At 39.7% G+C, this 19,553-nt stretch overlaps 1 protein-coding gene across 3 annotated transcripts in view; it reads left to right on the top strand.

Moving 5' to 3' along the window:
* dgkh (diacylglycerol kinase, eta) overlaps positions 1-15,440 on the top strand; it is a 504,569-nt gene extending 489,129 nt beyond the window's left edge. For all 3 annotated transcript variants that reach the window (XM_072260835.1, XM_072260834.1, XM_072260833.1), the window contains one exon: positions 5,282-15,440. In XM_072260835.1, coding sequence (XP_072116936.1) covers positions 5,282-5,334 — 53 coding nt within the window. In that variant the 3' untranslated portion in view covers positions 5,335-15,440. The remainder of the gene's footprint in view (positions 1-5,281) is intronic.
* The last annotated feature ends 4,113 nt before the right edge of the window (positions 15,441-19,553 follow it).

The raw sequence follows: 19,553 nt of genomic DNA, 5'->3' as shown, positions 1-19,553 counted from the left end.
CAAGGTTTCACTGAATATTGCATAGATAACCTGCATTTTCCCACATGTAGGTACTGCAGCAATCATTTCGAGCATTACACGATCCTGCAAGTAGTATGCAGATAAGTGGCCAATTAACCTGTTCTTAGCAGGGAATGGGTACCAGATCCCCCTGCCTTCCTTCAGAACAGTGCCATTAAAGCCTTGACAATTATCTCTACAAGAACTTGAGCCAATAATTTAAAATTGACTGAAGGTGGCACCTCTGCTGCTTCTTTGGCACCAAACATTTAACCACGCTTGCTTGAAGTGTCTGTCTAATGCTTGGAATGAAGCTTTAACCTCTGGCTTCGAGGCACATTTACGCCCAACTGAGCCAAGCTGTCACAATCCGAGTTGTTGAAAAGCAGATCCTGGCTCTGTAAAACCTCAACTTTGGTCTTTCAAAGGAGCCAATGTTCCATTAACACATTCAGACCTGGAAGACCAGCAGACGTCCAAAGAGAAGCTTTTAAGATGAGCTTACCTTCACTACTTCTGAAAATGAGAGATCCTCTCAGATCACAAGTGTGCAATAAGAGCAAGAATAGGCCACTTAGCCCTCAAGCCTGTCCAGTGATCTAGTATGAATCAGCTAATCAACCTCAGGCTTCAACTCCTTCTGTACCAGATCCCCACCGCCCTCAATCTTTTCAAATTTATTGCCTCATCTTTAAATAGTTTAAACAGTCCAACCACCACAACTCCCTGAGGTGGAGGGTTGTAGAGATTCACACTGTGCAAGGGGACACTTCTACATACGTCAGTTATAAGTAATCTCCCCTTTGTCTAGTGGAAACGTCTTAACTTCTGCTCCGGTTTCCAGCATTTGCAGTATCTCGCGTCAACATCTACCCAGTCGTACCCTATGGGGATTTTAAATTTTTCAATAGGGTCACCCCTTGTTCTTCTAAACTCCAAAGAATGCAGACCCAACTACTTTGCCTTCCTTTGATAGGACAATCCACTCTTCCCAATAATTATTCTTTGGATAGCCTCCAAAATGCTACATCCTTTCTTACCTAAGGAGACCAAAATAGTGTGCAATACTCCAGGTGTGTTCTCACCACCTTGTACAAGTATAATAGGACTTAACCTATTCCTAAACTCCAAACCCTTTGCACTAAAGGTCAATATGCCATTTGCCTACTTAACGGTTTGTTGCACCTGCCAGCTAACTTTTTGTGGTTTCTATATAAGAACACGTGGATCCTTCTGTACTTCACCCAATTGCAGCCTATCTTCATTCAGATAATATCCACTGTTTGATTTCTGTTATTGAAGTTCATGACCTCACACTGAACTGCTCTTGCCAGGTCGTTCCCCACTCACTCAATCTGTTGCAGGATCACAATGTTCTTATTACTAAATGCCCTGCTACCTATTTTCAAACTTGGATACCTTGTATTGTGCTCCCCTTGCCAAGTCACTTATATAAATAGTAAATAATTGAAAGGCAAGATTCAATCCATGGGGTACTCCTCTTTCTACATCTTTGCAACCCTGAAAAAAAACATTCTGAATATACCTCTTGCCCATCCTCTGGGTCCCCCCCCCCCCGTCTTTCTTCCCGGACCTCCTGTCCCATGATCCTCTCGTATCCCCTTTTGCCTATCACCTGTCCAGCTCTTGGCTCTATCCCTCCCCCTCCTGTCTTCTCCTATCATTTTGGATCTCCCCCTCCCCCTCCAACTTTCAAATCCCTTACTAACTCTTCCTTCAGTTAGTCCTGACGAAGGGTCTCGGCCTGAAACGTCGACTGCACCTCTTCCTACAGATGCTGCTTGGCCTGCTGCGTTCACCAGCAACTTTGATGTGTGTTGCTTGAATTTCCAGCATCTGCAGAATTCCTGTTGTTTGCGTTTAAATTTACTTCAACTGCTATCTGGGTGTGATAACCAGTTTTCAACCCATGTTACACCTAACAACAAATCTGCCAAACCCGGAGGAAACTCAAGCAAAGGATTATCTCAGTGCTGTCTCTGTGTGGGTTCAATATAAGTTGGGTAGGTACTCCAGCTCATCAAGGCTTGTGTGGGCTGAGTAAATTGACACTGGTATCTCAGCTTATGAAGGATGTACTAAAAGTGCAGTTTCAGGTTTCTGTTTACAGTAGAATATAAATATTGTACTTAATTTTGTACCGATTTTTTGCTTGACAGTATCCAGAAAGTTGCTAGCATCACAGGATGCAATGTTCATGTGTTCCTTTGGTAACAATGTTTTTTGTCTGTTTTTCATGTCGTAACTTTACTGAGTACTTTGTGCCATTGCAAACATTCAGCAGTCATTTGAGATTGTATTTACCCAGAAACCTCAACTGGGTTTAAACTCCGTAACGAAAAAGAAGCTGGACAGCATTCTTTCTTGTGTGCTTGTAACATGTACTGCGCCCAGTGACTTCTCATCAAGATCCTCACCAACAGTTAAAGTAAAAGCTATATCTTCCACCTAAGTATAGTTTCACATGATTGAAAGGAAAGTCAAAATCGTCCTCTGCTCAGCATCCAAACTCTGATTGCACTTCCTGCATACCTTCTTGGTAACGAAAGGGCTTTTGAATCAACAAGTATTGCGTTTGACACATTCCAGTGACTTAAATGCAGAAGACTAATTGCAGCAATGACAAGGTGCTGTATTTTTGAAGATACTGTTTGTTAAATCAGCACCTGACCTGATCTTTGGGTGGAAAACTGTGACAATTAGAGAGTGCTGTACTATTAGAGATACTGTTTATAAAATCAATGCTTGACCTGATCTTTGGGTGAAAAATTAACTGCAATAATTTTAGATTATGAGATTATGAGGACACGCTCCTCTTTTATTGTAATTTAGTAATGCATGCATTAAGAAATGATACAATGTTCCTCCAGAATTATATCACAGAAACGCAAGACAAACCAAGACTAAAAAAACTGACAAAAACCACATAATTATAACATATAGTTACAACGGTGCAAAGCAGTACTGTAATTTGATGAAGAACAGACTATGGGCACAGTAAAAAAAAGTCTCAAAGTCTCTTGAAAGTCCCATCATCTCACGCAGGCGGTGGAAGGAAGAGAAACTCTCTTCCTGCCATGAGCTTCCAGCACTGCAAACTTGCCGATGCAGCACCCAGGAAGCACCTGACCACAGCTGACTATTGAGTCTGTCCGAAAACTTCGAGCCTCCGACCAGCCCTCCGACACTGAGCACCGAGCACCATCTCTGCCGAGTGCTTTGACCCCGGCCCTGGCAACAGACAATAGGCAAAGCCGAGGATTTGGGGCCTTCCCCTCCGGAGATTCTCAATCGCACAGTAGCAGCAGCAGCGAAGCAGGCATTTCAGAAGTTTCTCCAGATGTTCCTCTGTGCTTCTCACATCTGTCTCCATCAAATCAGGATTGTGCACGGCCCCTATGTAACAAATACGATATCATTTCGGAGCGGCTGCGTGCGCTACGTCATGCCGCCATCATCTCCTTCCCAAATAGAGCGTGTTTTACTATTAAAGATACTGTTTATAAAATCAATGTCTGACCTGATCTTTGGATGGACGTAAAGGAACTCTGTGATATTATTTAGAAGAAAAGCACTTCCCTCAGATGCCTGGCTACAATATTTATCTCAGCCTAAAGAAGATTGTCTGGTCTATAGCAAATTATTGCTTGTGGGAGTTTGCTGTGCACACCTTCTCTGCTGCATTTCCTAAATCACGACAGTAATTCTTTTTAAAATGTGAAAGTGGATCTAGAAGTACGTTCAACCTTTCCTCCTCTCTAGGTTCTGATAGTGGTAGAGTTAATCACTTCATCATGTACCTAAAGTCAATTGTAAATATGCATGTCAGCTGACTAAAGATCCCAAGCTCAGTATTTTGTGCCTCCTGAGGGAGTGGGGAATTCTGGAGCATCCTGGATTTAAAGTTCTTGGAAAGCATCCAATAGGTCTACAGCAGATGCAGTCTCACTGGCTCTCCACCTAGCCTTGGATCACCTGGACAATAACAATACCTATATCAGGCTGCTGTTTATTGATTACAGTTCATCATACCCTCAGTACGAATTAACAAACTCTGGAACTTGGGCCTGTATACTTCCCTGTGCATCTGGGTCCTTGACTTCCTCAATGGGAGACCACAGTCAGTGCAGATCGGAAATAACATCTCCTCCAGGCTGACAGTCAACACAGTCGCATTTCAAGGATGCCTGCTTAGCTCACTCGCTCTGCTTTCTCTACATCCACCACCATGTAGCTAGGCACAACTCAGATGACACCTATCAATTTGCCATTGACACAACTATTGTTGGCAGAATTCTAGATGGTGATGAGGAAGCGTACAGGAGTGAGACAGATCAGCTGGTTGAGTAGTGTCACAACAACCTTGCACTCAATGTCAGTAAGACTAAGGAATTGATTACGGACTTCAGAAAGAGGAAGTCAAAGAAACACATAACAGGCCTCAATGAGGAATCAGCAATGGAAAGGGTGAGCAGTTTCAAGTTGCTGGGTGTCAGCATCTCTGAAGATCTATCCTGGGGCCAATATATTGCTGCAATTACAAAGAAGGCATGACAGCAGCTATGTTTCATTGGGAGTTTGAGGAGACTTGGTATGTCACCAAAGAGTCGTACAAATATCTACAGATGTACTATGAAGAGCATATTAACTAGTTGCATCACTGTCTGGTATGGAGGGGCCACCACACAGAATCAGAAAAAACTGCAGAAAGTTGAAAACTCAGTCAGTCCCGTCATGGGTATTAGCCTCCCCAGCACTGAGGACCTCTTCAAAAAGGTGGCATCCATCATTAAGGACCCTCATCACCCAGGACATGCCCTTTTCTCATTGCTGCCATCAGGGAAGAGGTACAAGAGATTGAATGCACACTTTCAACGTTTTAGGACCAGCTTCTTCCCCTCTGCCATCAGATTTCTGAATGGACATTGACCCATGTACATTACCTCACTATTTTTTTAAATTTTGCTCTCTTTTTGCACTATGAATTTAAATTTTCATACACACACACACACACACACACACTCATTCATTTATATATGCACCTTGCTGTAATTTATGGTTTTAATTATTATGCATTGCTATGTACTATTGCCGCATAACAACACACTTCATGACATATGCCAGTGATATTAAACCAGATTCTGATTCTAAATACCACGTTATCACTGCTGTCTGGCTTGAGTTTGTCATGGAGTTGCTCAAGAGCGAATACACTTTAACAAAGCCATGATGCTAATGAGTTTATTACTTTTTTTTTCAGGATCTGGGGATAACGAAAGTGGGCCACATGAAGCGAATTCTCCAGGGAATTAAGGATCTTGGCAAAAACACTTCCATGCCAGAAGTGTAGCTATTCTGGTGCTATCTCAGAAAATAGTGGAGTGCTGTCTGGACTTCCCTAAGAGGTCTCACAATCGTATTATGTTTTGCAAGATTTCCGCTCCGCAGGATTTGTGATCTCGCAGCCGTCACTGCGTGCAATGTTCAGCTGTTTGCTTCAATTAATGTGTTCTTTTCTAAACTTAAACTGTTGTGAGTTTTGCTGAGGGTTGTGTGCTAATGCAATGAATCCTCAACATCGACAAGTCCTAATATGCATTGGTAAACTTGAGTTTACAATGAACTGCATAACCCTCCTGGAAACAAGGATGCTGCAAAATGGTAAATACAGGTGCAAAATATTTCAGGACTTCCTTCTGCGAGGGCCGTAGATCCAAAAACGGCTTGTTTTTTCACATTACATATCAATTTAACGCAGACAATTGTCTATATTGCTTTAGGAGGCAGAATTGATTTGTATCCTATATGTTTTTTTTGGAGTGGACTCATAATCAGTGTTTCTTGACCCGTGAATATGGCGTATGGAACATATCACTTGATGGCCAAGGTGTCTAATTTAGACGACTGAAGTAGGAAAGACATGCAGTTCAGCATGCATGTAGATTCTCCCGCATGGTGTGCCTGCTTGAACTCTCACTATAGGATTGCATGATATATGCCTAATGCTTTTTAAAAGAGAAACACTTGAACAAGTTTTATATTTGTTTAATAGTTCGTAACTTATTACTACTGATGTGTTTGTTAATGAAAAGTTATTTCTGCTGCTCTGTGTTAAACTTTGCATGAGCACATTTCTTTGACAAGGACTGGTTCACAGGAGTTATGCCACCTTATCCAGAAAGTGGCAATCAATGCGCCTTCTTGTTTGAGGGGAATTCAGTGGCTGTATGATTAATGATGAACAGGAGTAGTAGTGATAGGGCAAGACCTATCTGGAGTGTCTCCGTGATGGTATGAGTGAGAGTACAAGTTCACTGGCAATGCATGATTTTGGAATATCATGGGCATGAAAAGGAATTATTGCATTTCTGGCCATGACAGCCATACAGGCTCCCAAGAGCACTTGAGTTGTCCCTCATTGCCAACAAGTAACATCTTCTTAAACACGAATTCTCTGTGAACCTCTGCTAAATGATTATTTGGAGACCTGATTCAACCTATGTAAATTTGTGCAATCGGAATTCCACAGCATGGAAGGTGACTATTCATATCTGTCTACCTCTCTGACAGAACTATCCAATTGGTTCAACTTGCCCAATTTTTTTTCTTTTTGACATCAATATTCAACTGCCATTTTTAAAGTTCCTATTGTATCCACATCTTCTGCCCTATCAGTCAGAATATTGTTAAATCAGATTTGTCTTAGTTTAAAAAGAGAAAATTCTTTCATCTTCCCCCCTCTTTGTCAAGTATCTTAAATTGGAAATCTTAAGAATATTTTAGGTGTGTTTAATCTTCCTACCAGATTTTCATTATCATTGTTCTTGTTATCCCTGTAATTTTCAAATTTTTTCAATATGCTCTCAAATTCTGACTATTGCCTAAGCTCTGATCTCGAATGAGCCCACACTTCTTCCTGGTTAGTATTAGGAGGCTGAACCCATTGATTCCATCAAACAGCTTGGCTGCCGTCACCGGAAGAATAAAATTCTCTGTAACACTTGTAATTCTCTGTAATTCTCTTATTAGGGTAGAGAGCTTTTGATCTTCCATCACAAAGACCACCAGCTTACGTCCCTAAATTAGAAGACTATAAGACATAGCAGCAGAATTAGGCCTTTTTGGCCCATCCATTCCTCTGCCATTCCATCATGGCTGATTTATTATCCTTCTCAACCACATTCTCCTGCCTTCTCCCCATAACCTTTGACACCTTATTAATTAAGAACCTCCACTTTAAATACACATAATGACTTGGCCTCCGCAGCCATCTGTGGCAATGAATTCCACAGATTCACCACCCCTTGGCTAAAGAAATTCCTCCTGTAAAGGGATGTTCTTCTATTCTGGGGCTGTGCCCTCTGGTCCTAGACTCACCCACTATAAGAAACACCCTCTCTGCATCTGTTCCTTCTAGGTTTTTCAATGTTTGATAGGTTTCAATGAGATACCCCCACCCCCCTCAACCCCATTCTGAGTACAGGGTCAGAACCTTCAAACCTTTCATTCCCAGAAGCATTCTTGTGAATCTCCTCTGGATTCTCCAATGCCGACACATCCTCTCTTAGATAAGGGACCCAGAAATACTCAAAATATTCCAAGTGCAGTTTGACCAATGCCTTATAAAGCCTTATATGTCAAATGCCAACTCCTCTCCAGTTCAGGTTCATCATTCACTAAAACCTCTTGATACAAGCCTTCCAAGTGGTCTCCAGAATAGTAGCCTGTATCCTATTCTACACTACGTTTTACCTTCCTGTTGCTCATCAAACATTTAAAGTTCCCATCCTTTAATACCTTCACTTCTCCCTATTTCTGTAACATCCTTTGTCAATAAAATGCACTACGAATTCCACTGATTCATACTTCCAGTGTGTCCTTCCACACCTCCCTTTGCTCCATCATGAGCAATGTACCTGCAACAGTTCTGACAAAGGTCATCATCAACCTGAAACAATAACTCTGTTTCTTTCCCCACAGATACCGCCTGACTTTCTGAGTATTTATAGTGTTTTCTGTTTTTGGTTTAGATTTTCAGCACTTGCAGTTTTACTTTCAGCAGTCAAGGATTGGTCCCTCAAATTGCCTTACCGAATCCCTCTATTTCTCTTTTTATAATATTTGTACTACAACTCTATTCCAAGACTATGCCTCCGAAAAATATACATTTGTTCTAAGCATCAGGTTTAATCTTATGTTGTCCCTATAGTACGTACATGTGTTTTGCACATTAATGACAGTAGTTTAGTCCATTATTCACATTTCTACTAATGTGCAATGAGGTCATCTTGCAATAATGGCTTGGGAAGTTCTTTACCAGGAAGGGCAGAACTGAAAATGTGCCCTGTTGGTTTAGAGACACTACATGGATCCGAGAAAGCAAGACTTTGATTTTCTAATGTGAACCAAATTGTAGAGTGGAATATGGGTTTTTCAACAAGAATAGCAAATCCTCATTATTATATTAACTAATCTTCTTACAAAGCTTGATTGTATAGAACTTTAACATATAAAATGTATTGACCTACATCACCATATTTAATGAGATGTACTGCCCTCTTTAATAGATGTTATAGAAAATTTACATAGAAAGGACAATGGGAAGCTGAAGCCAGATGAATGTTGGTCTTAATATTGAATAATTTATACTCACCCATGTTCAAAGTCTCTTCCCCGTGACTGAATTCTAAACACTTTATGCTCATTCTGTAAATTAGTTCCTTTTTGCAGGTGTCCCCTACACTACTAGACAAAAGATTTTATTCTAGTCTCAAAATATATCATGCAAAGCATATAGCTGAATCAATTTCAGTTGTTCAGCCCTTTTCCAGACTCAGATCCTATTCAAAGACCATCTCTTGTTCCTTGTGTTCTTTACCACTAGAAGGTCACTTGATTAGACAGAGCTTGAACCATTATAAGGGTATCCATCCTCATTGGCAACTGGGCACTAACAGTCAAAGTTGTGGTCATGAAATATTAGTTGTATATCTACTGAAACTTAAACTTACAAGAGCGATAGAACCTTGGCTTTCCTCAGGGCAGAGATTGGGAGGAGGTGGACAAAAGTCATGTTTCCGCTGTTACAATCAGCTTCAAGAACCCAGAGTCATGAAAGAGAGAATAGACATTTTGCAATCTAAACGTGCTGGAAGTACTCATGTTTATAGATCGAATAAGGACAAGTTAGGGATCACTGTAGTCTGAACATCTGCCAGCATTGAAATTGATGCTTGCTGTGAGCTCAGTGTTCGTCAGTATTATTGATGAAACTTGATCTGATTATCCTCCCTAAAAAAAACTGAAGGAAAAGGAAACCCAGTAGAATATACAGTTATTGAAAGGAGGCAACAAACCCGAGCAACATAATACTGTTGGGATTTTAATTGATAGCAGCTTCTACACTTCAGTGGGAAATCTAGCTGTTGCCGTTGGCAGTTTGCTATAGACTGTAATCTGCATTCTGACGCTGGAGCTAGGTGTGGTGTGGAAACACAAACCTGCTCCAAATGCCTTGTACTTGCACTCACTGAGGAGCCTTGAACTGGATGAGAAAAGGTGCCACTTGGCACTTGAATGGAAGGAAATTAGAGTGCCTCAGGTCTGTTATTTAATAGGAAAAAAAGAATTTTAGCCACTCTTGGTTTAAGTTTATTCTTTTTAATCTTTCTAAACATGTTTAGATCTCGTGGTCTATTTATACTAACTTTGGAGTATTTATCTGATGTTGAGTATTAGTGTTTTGGAGTATTTCAGCTTTTTTTTAACTATCTTCTGCGGTTTTAAGTCTTCAAATGATTTTGAAATCCCTGAGACTTTCAGAAACACTCAGTTTTTAAAATGGTTTGATGGGGCTAGAACAAAGATTTCAACTTTGCTGATTCTCAGAGGCCATTTGGAGGCAAGGTTCATCTTGACCATCAACATTTATCCCACTACAGTACACAAGCTCCTTCTGCACAAGGTCTTGTCACCAAGCATTCCACTTAATGGTTTCTGGACGTTTCTGCGGCAAAGAAGTTGTGCAGAAATCCATGTGCAAAGGGATATTTTCAGAGCATTAGGTATTGAGTTAAGTAGGGTGAAGACTGGAATATGCTTGGACCATATCTGTGAGAAGTGTTTACCTTTCAAAGAAAAGTATTGGATTTCATCTTGTGTGAACATGTGGTCAAATCTCAGTACCAGTGTTGAATCTCATCCAATCCTCCATCAAGTAGATGGCATATAGCACCTGTGGATAGTGTAGAGTAGTGCATAATTCAGCACTCTAACACCAACCTTAATATTGCTGGACAGAGAAAACAAAACATGGCACCATTTGCCCCTCTCCTCAGAATTTCACCAGCCCATTTATTAACAAGAAATCTCAAGCTTTTGCATCTCCTAGATGCAGTAAATCCTACCTGACTAACCAAACTACTGTCGACGATACCTTGTGTAGGCAAAGAAACATGGCAATGTCAGAATCTGGAGCCAAAATCCCTTGCGAGCATATCATTTACAAATTGCCATGCCAAAGAAAAATGTAAATGTGGTAAGAACAGTGTGCCAAACAAACAGTGGGACCTACTATCCCATCTACTTTTGCCATCAAGACTTTAGTCATTACCAAATCCAGTTATCACAAAATTTGCATCTCTTTCAAGGATTTCCCTAGATTTCATCCAATGGCTAATGTAATATTTACACATGGGGAAAAAAGGAGTTCAGAATATCTGCACACAAAAAATCCCTGTCATACTGTTATACTGTGAGTGTTTCTATAAACTGATTGAACAGCACTCCAAGTGGTTCCTATTCAGCCCTGATAAAGACGGGTGTGGTTGAATTGCAAATAATGCTTGTAGGGGAAAAAGCAATCATTTGGTCCATTGGAATGCATCAAAATTTACTTGATAGAGGGCAAGAATAAGAATGGAAATAAAGGCTCCTGCTGCAGTCTTCCAATTATCCTAGTGTGAAAGTAGTGCCAGAGAGCAAGACCATTACAACCCCCGGCACTGCATTAATATTGTTCAAAACAAGGAGGGAGAGATGAACTATGGGCCTATTAGTCTTAACACTGGTGATGGGAAATTTCAAAAAGTATAATCCAGGATAAAATTAATTTTTGCTGATAAAGTGCTGATAAATATGACAAACAATTGCAATCTTCAGTGAAATAGCAGAGTAAGTTAATGAATTAATACATTAACTTAATGTAAGTTAATGTGTATGTGGGCTTTCAGAATGCACCTCATAAAGTATTTTACGATAGATTTGTAGGTGAAATTGAAGGAGCTATGACTAAAAGTTACAGTATATAATTGTCTAAAAGGAGAGAACAATTTTGTTGATGGGCTTTCTGTAACAGTGTATAGCCCTTGAGCTGATACAGAACGCATTGTATGTTTTGATCTAGATTTGTGTATAAAAGGAATTTTTTCAAAATTTACAGTTGATATTAAAATAAGAAATACTGTAAATGGTTGCTGCCAATCATATTATCATCAAACAATAATCCAGACAAAATAATTAGATAGTGGCAGATTTGAGGACAAATTCTGGGAAATTATCAGATATTCAATGGTAGTTAGTGTTGAGAAGTTCAGTGAGAAGAGTCAGCATAATGGAAATTACATTTTAAAAGGGTGCAGGAACAGAGTGGAGAGTGCATACACATAGATCTTTGAAGTTGGCCACTGATATGGGATCATTACCTTGATAAGTATATGAATAAGGAACAAAAGAAAAGATTATGGCAAATAGAAATCCTTCCATGAGATTCAGCTGAAATATTACTTTCAATTCTAGACACCTAAAAATTGCTAAAATAGCACCATGATTGTGATTAAAATGTGATTTACCCAAGAGTTTGATGGAATAGATAAGGAACAATGTTTCTACTAACAAGGAGACTGGGATCAATAACCAATGGGCACTTTTGAAAAAGTGGGACTACTTGGTTAGCCACTTCAGAAAGCCTTAGTAAGCACAATTGGGCAATCAGAAATAACCTTCCTCCATGCTGTAAAGTTGTGCAAAGCTGGACTCTGAAATGGAACTCTATTTTGTGTGTGCAGTGGAGATAGTGGACACCACACATTATCCTTCTATTGCTTTCTACGTTTCTAATAAAGCTGCAGACCCACTTGAAAGAAATAGTTGATGTCTCCATTTAAGGCAGGAGTTTTACTTTAACCATTTGCTCTGTTGGAATATTTTGATGTTCTGCTACTAGCACCATGTGACAAGTAAGAATAGTGAATTTGATGTGAGAGTAAGTCCTTGTATCATTCATGAGAAAGGAAAGCAATTTAACACATTTTATGACCTCAAGGTGTCCCAAAGTGCTTTAAAATCATACAAAAACGTATAGAGGTCCAGCTACTGTTGAAATGTGGTAGCCAATTTATGCAATAGTATAGTCATATAATTATCTAGTTGGAAGATAACTATTGGCTAAATCAGCCTCAGATGTTGCTGTGGGATTTAACAATCACCCGAGATAGGAGATAAAGCTTCCATTTAATGTCCCACCTGAAAAAGCATCTTTAATGGAACACCATTTCTTTGGTTCTGCACTGACAGTAGCAATTGAGATTATCTGCTTTTAACTCCGGAGTGAGATTTGAATGAAAACCTTCTGTTTCAGAGGCAATCAGAGCCTAACTATCTGCTATCTGATCCACAGTACCTGTGGACCCTGGGGTAAAGGACAAAATATTGTACAGTTCTGGTTAATGTTTTAAACTGAGTAGGAATCTCAAACATTAGTGCTGCTCAGTTTTTTTTTAAATGAATCACCTGATTGATCCACATAGTATCCTGCTGCTAGCAAGGTTGTCTTTCCAAAACACATTGCTGAAAAGGATGAACTGTTAGAAAGTTTGTTGCACCAGAAGGGATTAGTATTTGACATTGTAATCCTTGGAATTTATTTGATGAGTGTTTACAGCATTGATCCATCATTACAACATTAAAAGGTGTAGCTCAGGGGATTAGGAATAAGATAGAATGAAACAGTAGGTGGCATATTAATAAAAGAAGCACAATTATAATTAATCCTAAATGTACACCATTTCAACCCCAACTCTCCAGGAACCTGGATCAAACGCTATGGCCCCAGACTGTCTGAGATTACTTTTTCCAGGCTGAACTGGACAAGGGAGAGCCAGGCTATTATGGTACTGAGTGGGAATGTATATTGAAGTGTAACTTGCTGCTGAACACATAGAGGAGACCCATGGAGAATATGGACCCTAAATCTTTTGAACCCCAATCTACCTGGTCCAGATACTATGTATTCATAATATAGCAACACATTCATAACTAAATTCCGAGAAATAAACAGACATTTCTGTGCCCAGCTTTGCTTGGGTCAGAAGCAGATAACTGCACTGAATTTTCATACCACACAGCAAGAAACTGTACCCAGATGGTTCTCCATCAAATTTGCACTTATCTACGTCAATAAAAAAATGATCTTTTTACTATTCTATGCAGTCATTTTGAAAAATGAAGCCTTATTACTAGCAGTTTTTACCTGACTCCCAAAGGTCAAAATAACAACTTTTTTGCTCCCTCAGGAAGAGAAATGAAAAGCAACAATAAGATGATCCTTTATGTCCTTTTACTTTAATTAAAGTCAGCTTTCCCAGCCACTGTCCCAAGTCTCTGCTGTAAAGGTTGTTCAGTACACAGGAACTGAGAATGCCAAACAAAACCTAGCTTAGGATGCACATCAAAAATGACAGGGAAGACTATGTCATAAGAAATCTATTATGTACTGGGAACAAACTCAAGTTTATATTTATTCGGCAGGGCAGAGACAGTTTTTTTTAAAGCCAGCAGTGGCCAGTCACTTCTTGAATTTACCTGAAGTGGGAAATGATTGACACAGCTGCTTTTTCACAATGTGTTTACAAGCAAAATGTGCATGTAAAGTCAAAAGTTTTGCTTATGATCTTCGATGGGCTACGTTGCACTAATACAACTTACCACTGTAATGAGTAAACGTACCTCGAGTATTTCCTTCTGCCTAGGACGTATTTTATATGGTTTGGACTCTCCATTCTTATATTTGTGAATATATTAAATTGTGCTGGTATTTGTGGTAGTGAAGCATTAAAAAATTGTGATTTTGTTATTTTTTACAAACTGCTTTCTAGTTCTATTTATGGTTGTCTTTAAATGAAAATTTATAATCTATATTGGTGTTGCTAAATCATTACTTTCTTCGCAGCAAAAGCAGTGCTATACTTCCAAGCCTCGCCTTATATGGAGGCTGTTTTATACATTCCTGAACAATATTTTCTTATCCTGTCAGTGATTATTAAGGCATGAAATAGGGTGTTTAGAATTTTCAGAGGCAGTTGCACATTTCTAACATAAAGAGAAAGGACAAGCCTGTGGTACTGAGAGAAAACATGGTAACAAATGTGTACTACGTTATTTGGACAACATAGAAACCACAGCTTCATTGAGCAGCCTGTGCTCTCAGTTTCTGTCCTAATCAATATGTTAGTTAAGTTTATTACTTGATAGGAAGTTTATGCAAATGTTATATAATTCCCACATCAACTGTATACAACATTTTATTTTGCTTTGATTAGTACTACCTTCTCTCCTTGGCTCAGCCAACCCATATCAAACTTTCCAAACTGGCACTGACCCTCCTGTAAGAAAGGGTACTCTCCACGTCAGGACAAGCAGAATATAGCCTGTGAATTGATTAGTAGCTTTCCATACAGGCTGTTAAACATGGTGATGGATTTTTACACAAAATCAGGGCGCTCATATCACCAAGGTAAATCCTTTGTGTGAATTGTTCCTGTCAGTTTCCTGATTGGTATGTTTGGCTTCTTGCTATTTTTCTTTATTTTCCTCAAAGATAACATTGTCAAAGCCAGATATTGAACAGAGAGATGGTGGTGCTGAACTTGTGGACTAATTCTGCTTTGGAAACAATTAAAGCTTTAAACTGCCCAATACCCTTCCAGTGTCATTTAAAAGCCAACCTATAGGCAACAATTTGTCTTCATGTAAGGCAAAAGTGAAATGTCTTTGTTTACATACTGTTTACAACAGCACAGTTTTATTTTTAATAAACAAAATTTGGAGTATTTATTGCGTACTGTTTGGGGAACTAAAGATGTTTATGTAATTCACCCTTTGAATATAATGTTACATTTACATATAGATATTTGGGTGATTTATTTATGTAGTTGGTAACTTTATGACTACTAGAATAGATTTTGTTTTCTGTGCCTTTTATGTTTAAATGCATGGTTGAATATTTATTATTTAGGAGGTTACTCAGATGTGTATTTTTATATATTGCTGGAATTGGTGGTTCATTTTTGTTGTACATTACGAATCTGCCTTACAGAAAGGCAGTCTGTTAAGCTCTTCCTAACATTACTCAATAAATTCAAATGCATCCTCTGCTCAAAGTGTCCATTTATATTCATGGGGTTTTTGTCTGCTGGGTGACACAGTATGTTAAGGACTGAGATAGATTTTCAGACCACGCAGGGATCAAGAGATATGGAGATTGATTACAAAACTGAAGTTGAGGCCAAAGATGAACAACAATATTGCTGAATGGGAGAAATGCCTATTCTCATTTCCTATGTTCTTATCATCCAGGGGCGCCACAGTAATGTAGCAGTTAGCACAACGCTATTACAGCTTGGGGTGTCGGAGTTCAGTACCAGTGTCCTCTCCAAGGTGTTTGTACAACCTCCCCGTGGAATGTGTGGGTTTCCTCCCACACTCCAAAGACATACCGAGTAGTAGGTTAATTGGTCATTGTAAATTGTCCCATCATTAGGCTTGGGTCAGATTGGTGGGTGATCAGCGGCACGGCTCGAAGGGCCTGTTCCACACTGTATTTCTAAAATAAAATACAGTGTCTTGAAAAAGTGCTCAACCCCAACCCTTTGTTCACATAAATGAGTATACCAACCAGGGATTTTGAGCAATTTAACTGACAATTTTTAATTCGTGAATCACCTGCTCCTTTCCTCCCAGAAGAGCCCTAAAAAACCCCAGGAAATTGTAAAGCATGAAAAAGTAAAAATTCAAAAACAAAAACGTCAGCAGTTCAAAGTATTCATTCCCCATTGCTCAATACATAGCTGAACCACCTCTCACAGCTATTACAGTCAGTAGTTTTTCTGCATAAGTCTCTATTGGCTTTGCATAATGTGATAGAGCAAGATTTGCCTGTTCCTCCTTACAAAATTGTTCAAGCTGTGCCAGGTTAGTTGGGGGGCGGTGGTGGACAGCAATCTAGAGATGTTTGATTGGGTTAGGTTCAGGACTGTGATTAGGCCATTCAAGGACATCAATTTTCTTCATTTGAAGCCACTCAGTGGTTGCTCTGCCTGTGTGCTTTGGGTCATTGTCCTGCTGAAAGACGAACTTCCTCCCCATTTTAAGCTTTCTGGCAGAGGCTAGCAAGTTTTTACCCATGATCTCTCTGTATTTAGCAGCATTCATCTTCTCATCAATCCTGACCAGATTTCCAGTCCTTGATGCTGAAAAGCATCCCCAGAGCATGATGCTACCTCCACCATACTTTACAGTAGGGATGGTGTCACCTGGCTGATGTGCAGTATTAGATTTACACCACACGTACCGCTCAGTGTTGAGGCCAGAAAGTTTCACTTTAATCTCATCCAACCACAAGACCATCTTCCACATTGTAACAGTATCTTCTAAGTGATATTTTGCAAAGTCTTTACAGGTAAGAATATTTTTTTTTTAGCCAGGGAATCTTCCTTGCCACTTTTCCATAAATACCCTTTTTGTGCAAGGCCTTAGAGGTTGTGGAGCCATGAACTTCATCTCCATTTGCAGCCTCTGACTTCTGCAGCTTACTCAGTGACTGATAGCGTCACAGTAGCCTCCCTTATAAGTGCCATTCTTCTCTGGTGACTAAATTTAGAGGAACTAGAAGGGCAGTGTGGCAATCGTTTCATATTTTTTCCACTTTTTCATGATAGACTGCACTGAGATCTGAGGTATGTTCAGTGCCTTTGAAATGGTCTTGTACCCTTTCCCAGATTTGTGCTTCTCTACTATTTTCCTGACTTGTTTTGAATGCTCTTTAGTCTTCGTTTTGCTTTGGTCTGTTGAAAATCTACAACATTGTTGGACCTTACAGAGAGAAGGGGTGTATACTCTTATGAGTTCATTGAAAACAGGTGATCCTCCAATTTTCTACATCATCAAATGGATGATTGGTAAGGTAATACACAGTATTTCATCTGAGAAAAGTTAGTGTAGTAATTACAAAGGGGGTAAACATTTCTTCAGCCTCAGAATTTTGGTTTTTAATTTTCCGTTAATTGTTGATAGGTTTGGAATTTTTCTTTTGATTTGACATGATGCACAGTGTTTTGTAGATTAACTCAAAAAATCCTACTTCAATATATTTTAAATTTAGAAAGTGAGACAGCAAAATGTGAAAATAGTTGTGGGGGCTGAATGTTTTCTCGAGGCTCTGTAAAATAAACAAATACACATGCTTTTCCATAATGTACGTTTATAGAATGCATTTTGACAGCACAGTTTCTGCCAGTGAGTTGAAGAAGGAATTTGACTCTGCCTAAGACATTTGGAAGACAGCACCAACATTTACACCCATCCATGATAAAGGATTGATTATCTATTTACAAAACATTGAGGGAAAACTGTAGACAGTGATGTTCTCAGGCAGAGGTGGACTGGTGAAGAAACAGCAGTGCGTTTTGTGAGTAGTAACATACCAGAAACATGGTGCACTGTTGCATAGTGAATGAGTGTTAATTTGAGTTGCTTTATTCTAGATGGTGTTGGACTCCTTTGAGTGCTGTCAGAGCGACACTCATTCATACCCTCTATCACCCTCTTCACTTACCACACTTATAGATGGTGGAAAGATTTTGGGATGTCAGGAAGTCACTTGCCACAGAATATCCAATCTCTGTCCCCTTTCTGAAGGCAAAGGTTTTATGTGGCTGTTTCAGCTGGGTTTTCTGGTCAAAGGGGAGACCCAGAAAACACACGCATGTGCACGCACCTCTGGAGGAGAATGAGCAACTGATATTTCACACTTGAAGGGCCTTGGCCTGAAACATTCTGACATTCTGCCTGATTTGCTGAATTCCCCCAGAAAGCTGTGTTGTTTTTATGTCACTTGCCACTTAATTGCCCATTTTTGATTGTCGGCTGGTTCTTGCTGCATGCAGGCACAGCTTTATTCACCGAGGAAATATAAATGGAATTGAACATTATGAAACATCAGTGAACATCCCCTCTTCTGACCTAGTAACAGAAGGAAGGTAACTGGTGAAATAGCTGAAGATGGTAGGACATAGAACACTACCCTGAGAAACTCCAGTGACATTCTGAGGCTGTGATGTTTAATCTCCAACAACCAAGACCATCTTCCTTTCTGTAGAATGAGGCTTCAGCCACGGGAGTGCTTTCTCCTTTATGTCTATCAATTTAGCTTTATCAGGTCTTCCTGAGCATCCTTCCCAGAGGGAAGCACGTACATCACAGATAAAGGTGGCAGTTCCTTTAGAGGTGAGTGGTCAGGCCAAGGACATCTCTTCAGAAGTTTCTTAGGGCTGTATCCTGGGCCTAACCATCTTCAGCTGTTTTGTCATTGACATTCTATCCACCACAACGTCAAAAGTAGGGACATATCACAGTTCAAAGTACATTTATTATCAAAGTATGTATACATTATACAACCTTGAGATTCGTCTTTTAACAGGCAGCCATAAAAACAAAGAAACCCAAAAGAACTCATTAAAAAGATCGTTGAACACCCAATGTGCAGAGAGGAAAAAAAACACATCATGAAAACAGTAACTGCAAGCAAATAGCATTCTGAACTGAAGTCCACAAAGAGAGAGTCCCATAGTTCAGCAAAGAACCACGTTGTGGAGCAGCAATTTTAGATATGTGATTTGAATCACAGGGTGATTATTGCATGCACTTTAATTCCATTTTCAACTCAGCACATGAAACAGTCCATGCCTGCATGCAGCAAGGTCTAGATCAGTCAGACATGGGCTGATAGGTGGCACATAATGGGTGTGTCACGAAGGTGCAGGCAATGAATATGTCAGACAACATCTCCTGACATTCATGTATAGAGAAGGAGGGTAGCTCCACTAAAACTGAAGTTCAACACCATTCAGGAGAAGCTGCTACCTGATTAGCATCCTGTCCCCACACACAAAACATTCATTCACTTCATTACTGCATGCCACGGGCGCAATGTGTACCATCCACTGTTGGAATACTAAACAGTTGCTCATTTAAGTCTACCTGAGTATAATCTATACTTTTCCATCACATGACAGTTAAATGCACTTACCAAATCAGTTTTATATTTTCCTTTCCTTTTTACCTCTAACAAATGCCAGTCTATGTCAGGCCATACAAGCTTCCATGGAGATACAACCGGATAAACTACTGAAGGACTTATCCTTAAATCAAACACTCCACATTCTCTAGCAATATCATCACCTACCCGACTAAAGTTA

The sequence above is a fragment of the Mobula birostris genome, chromosome 6, assembly GCF_030028105.1.
Source record: "Mobula birostris isolate sMobBir1 chromosome 6, sMobBir1.hap1, whole genome shotgun sequence".
NCBI lineage: Eukaryota > Metazoa > Chordata > Chondrichthyes > Myliobatiformes > Myliobatidae > Mobula > Mobula birostris.
The sequence above is the reverse complement of the archived record's forward strand: the minus strand, read 5'-3'. Positions and strand labels throughout refer to the sequence as shown.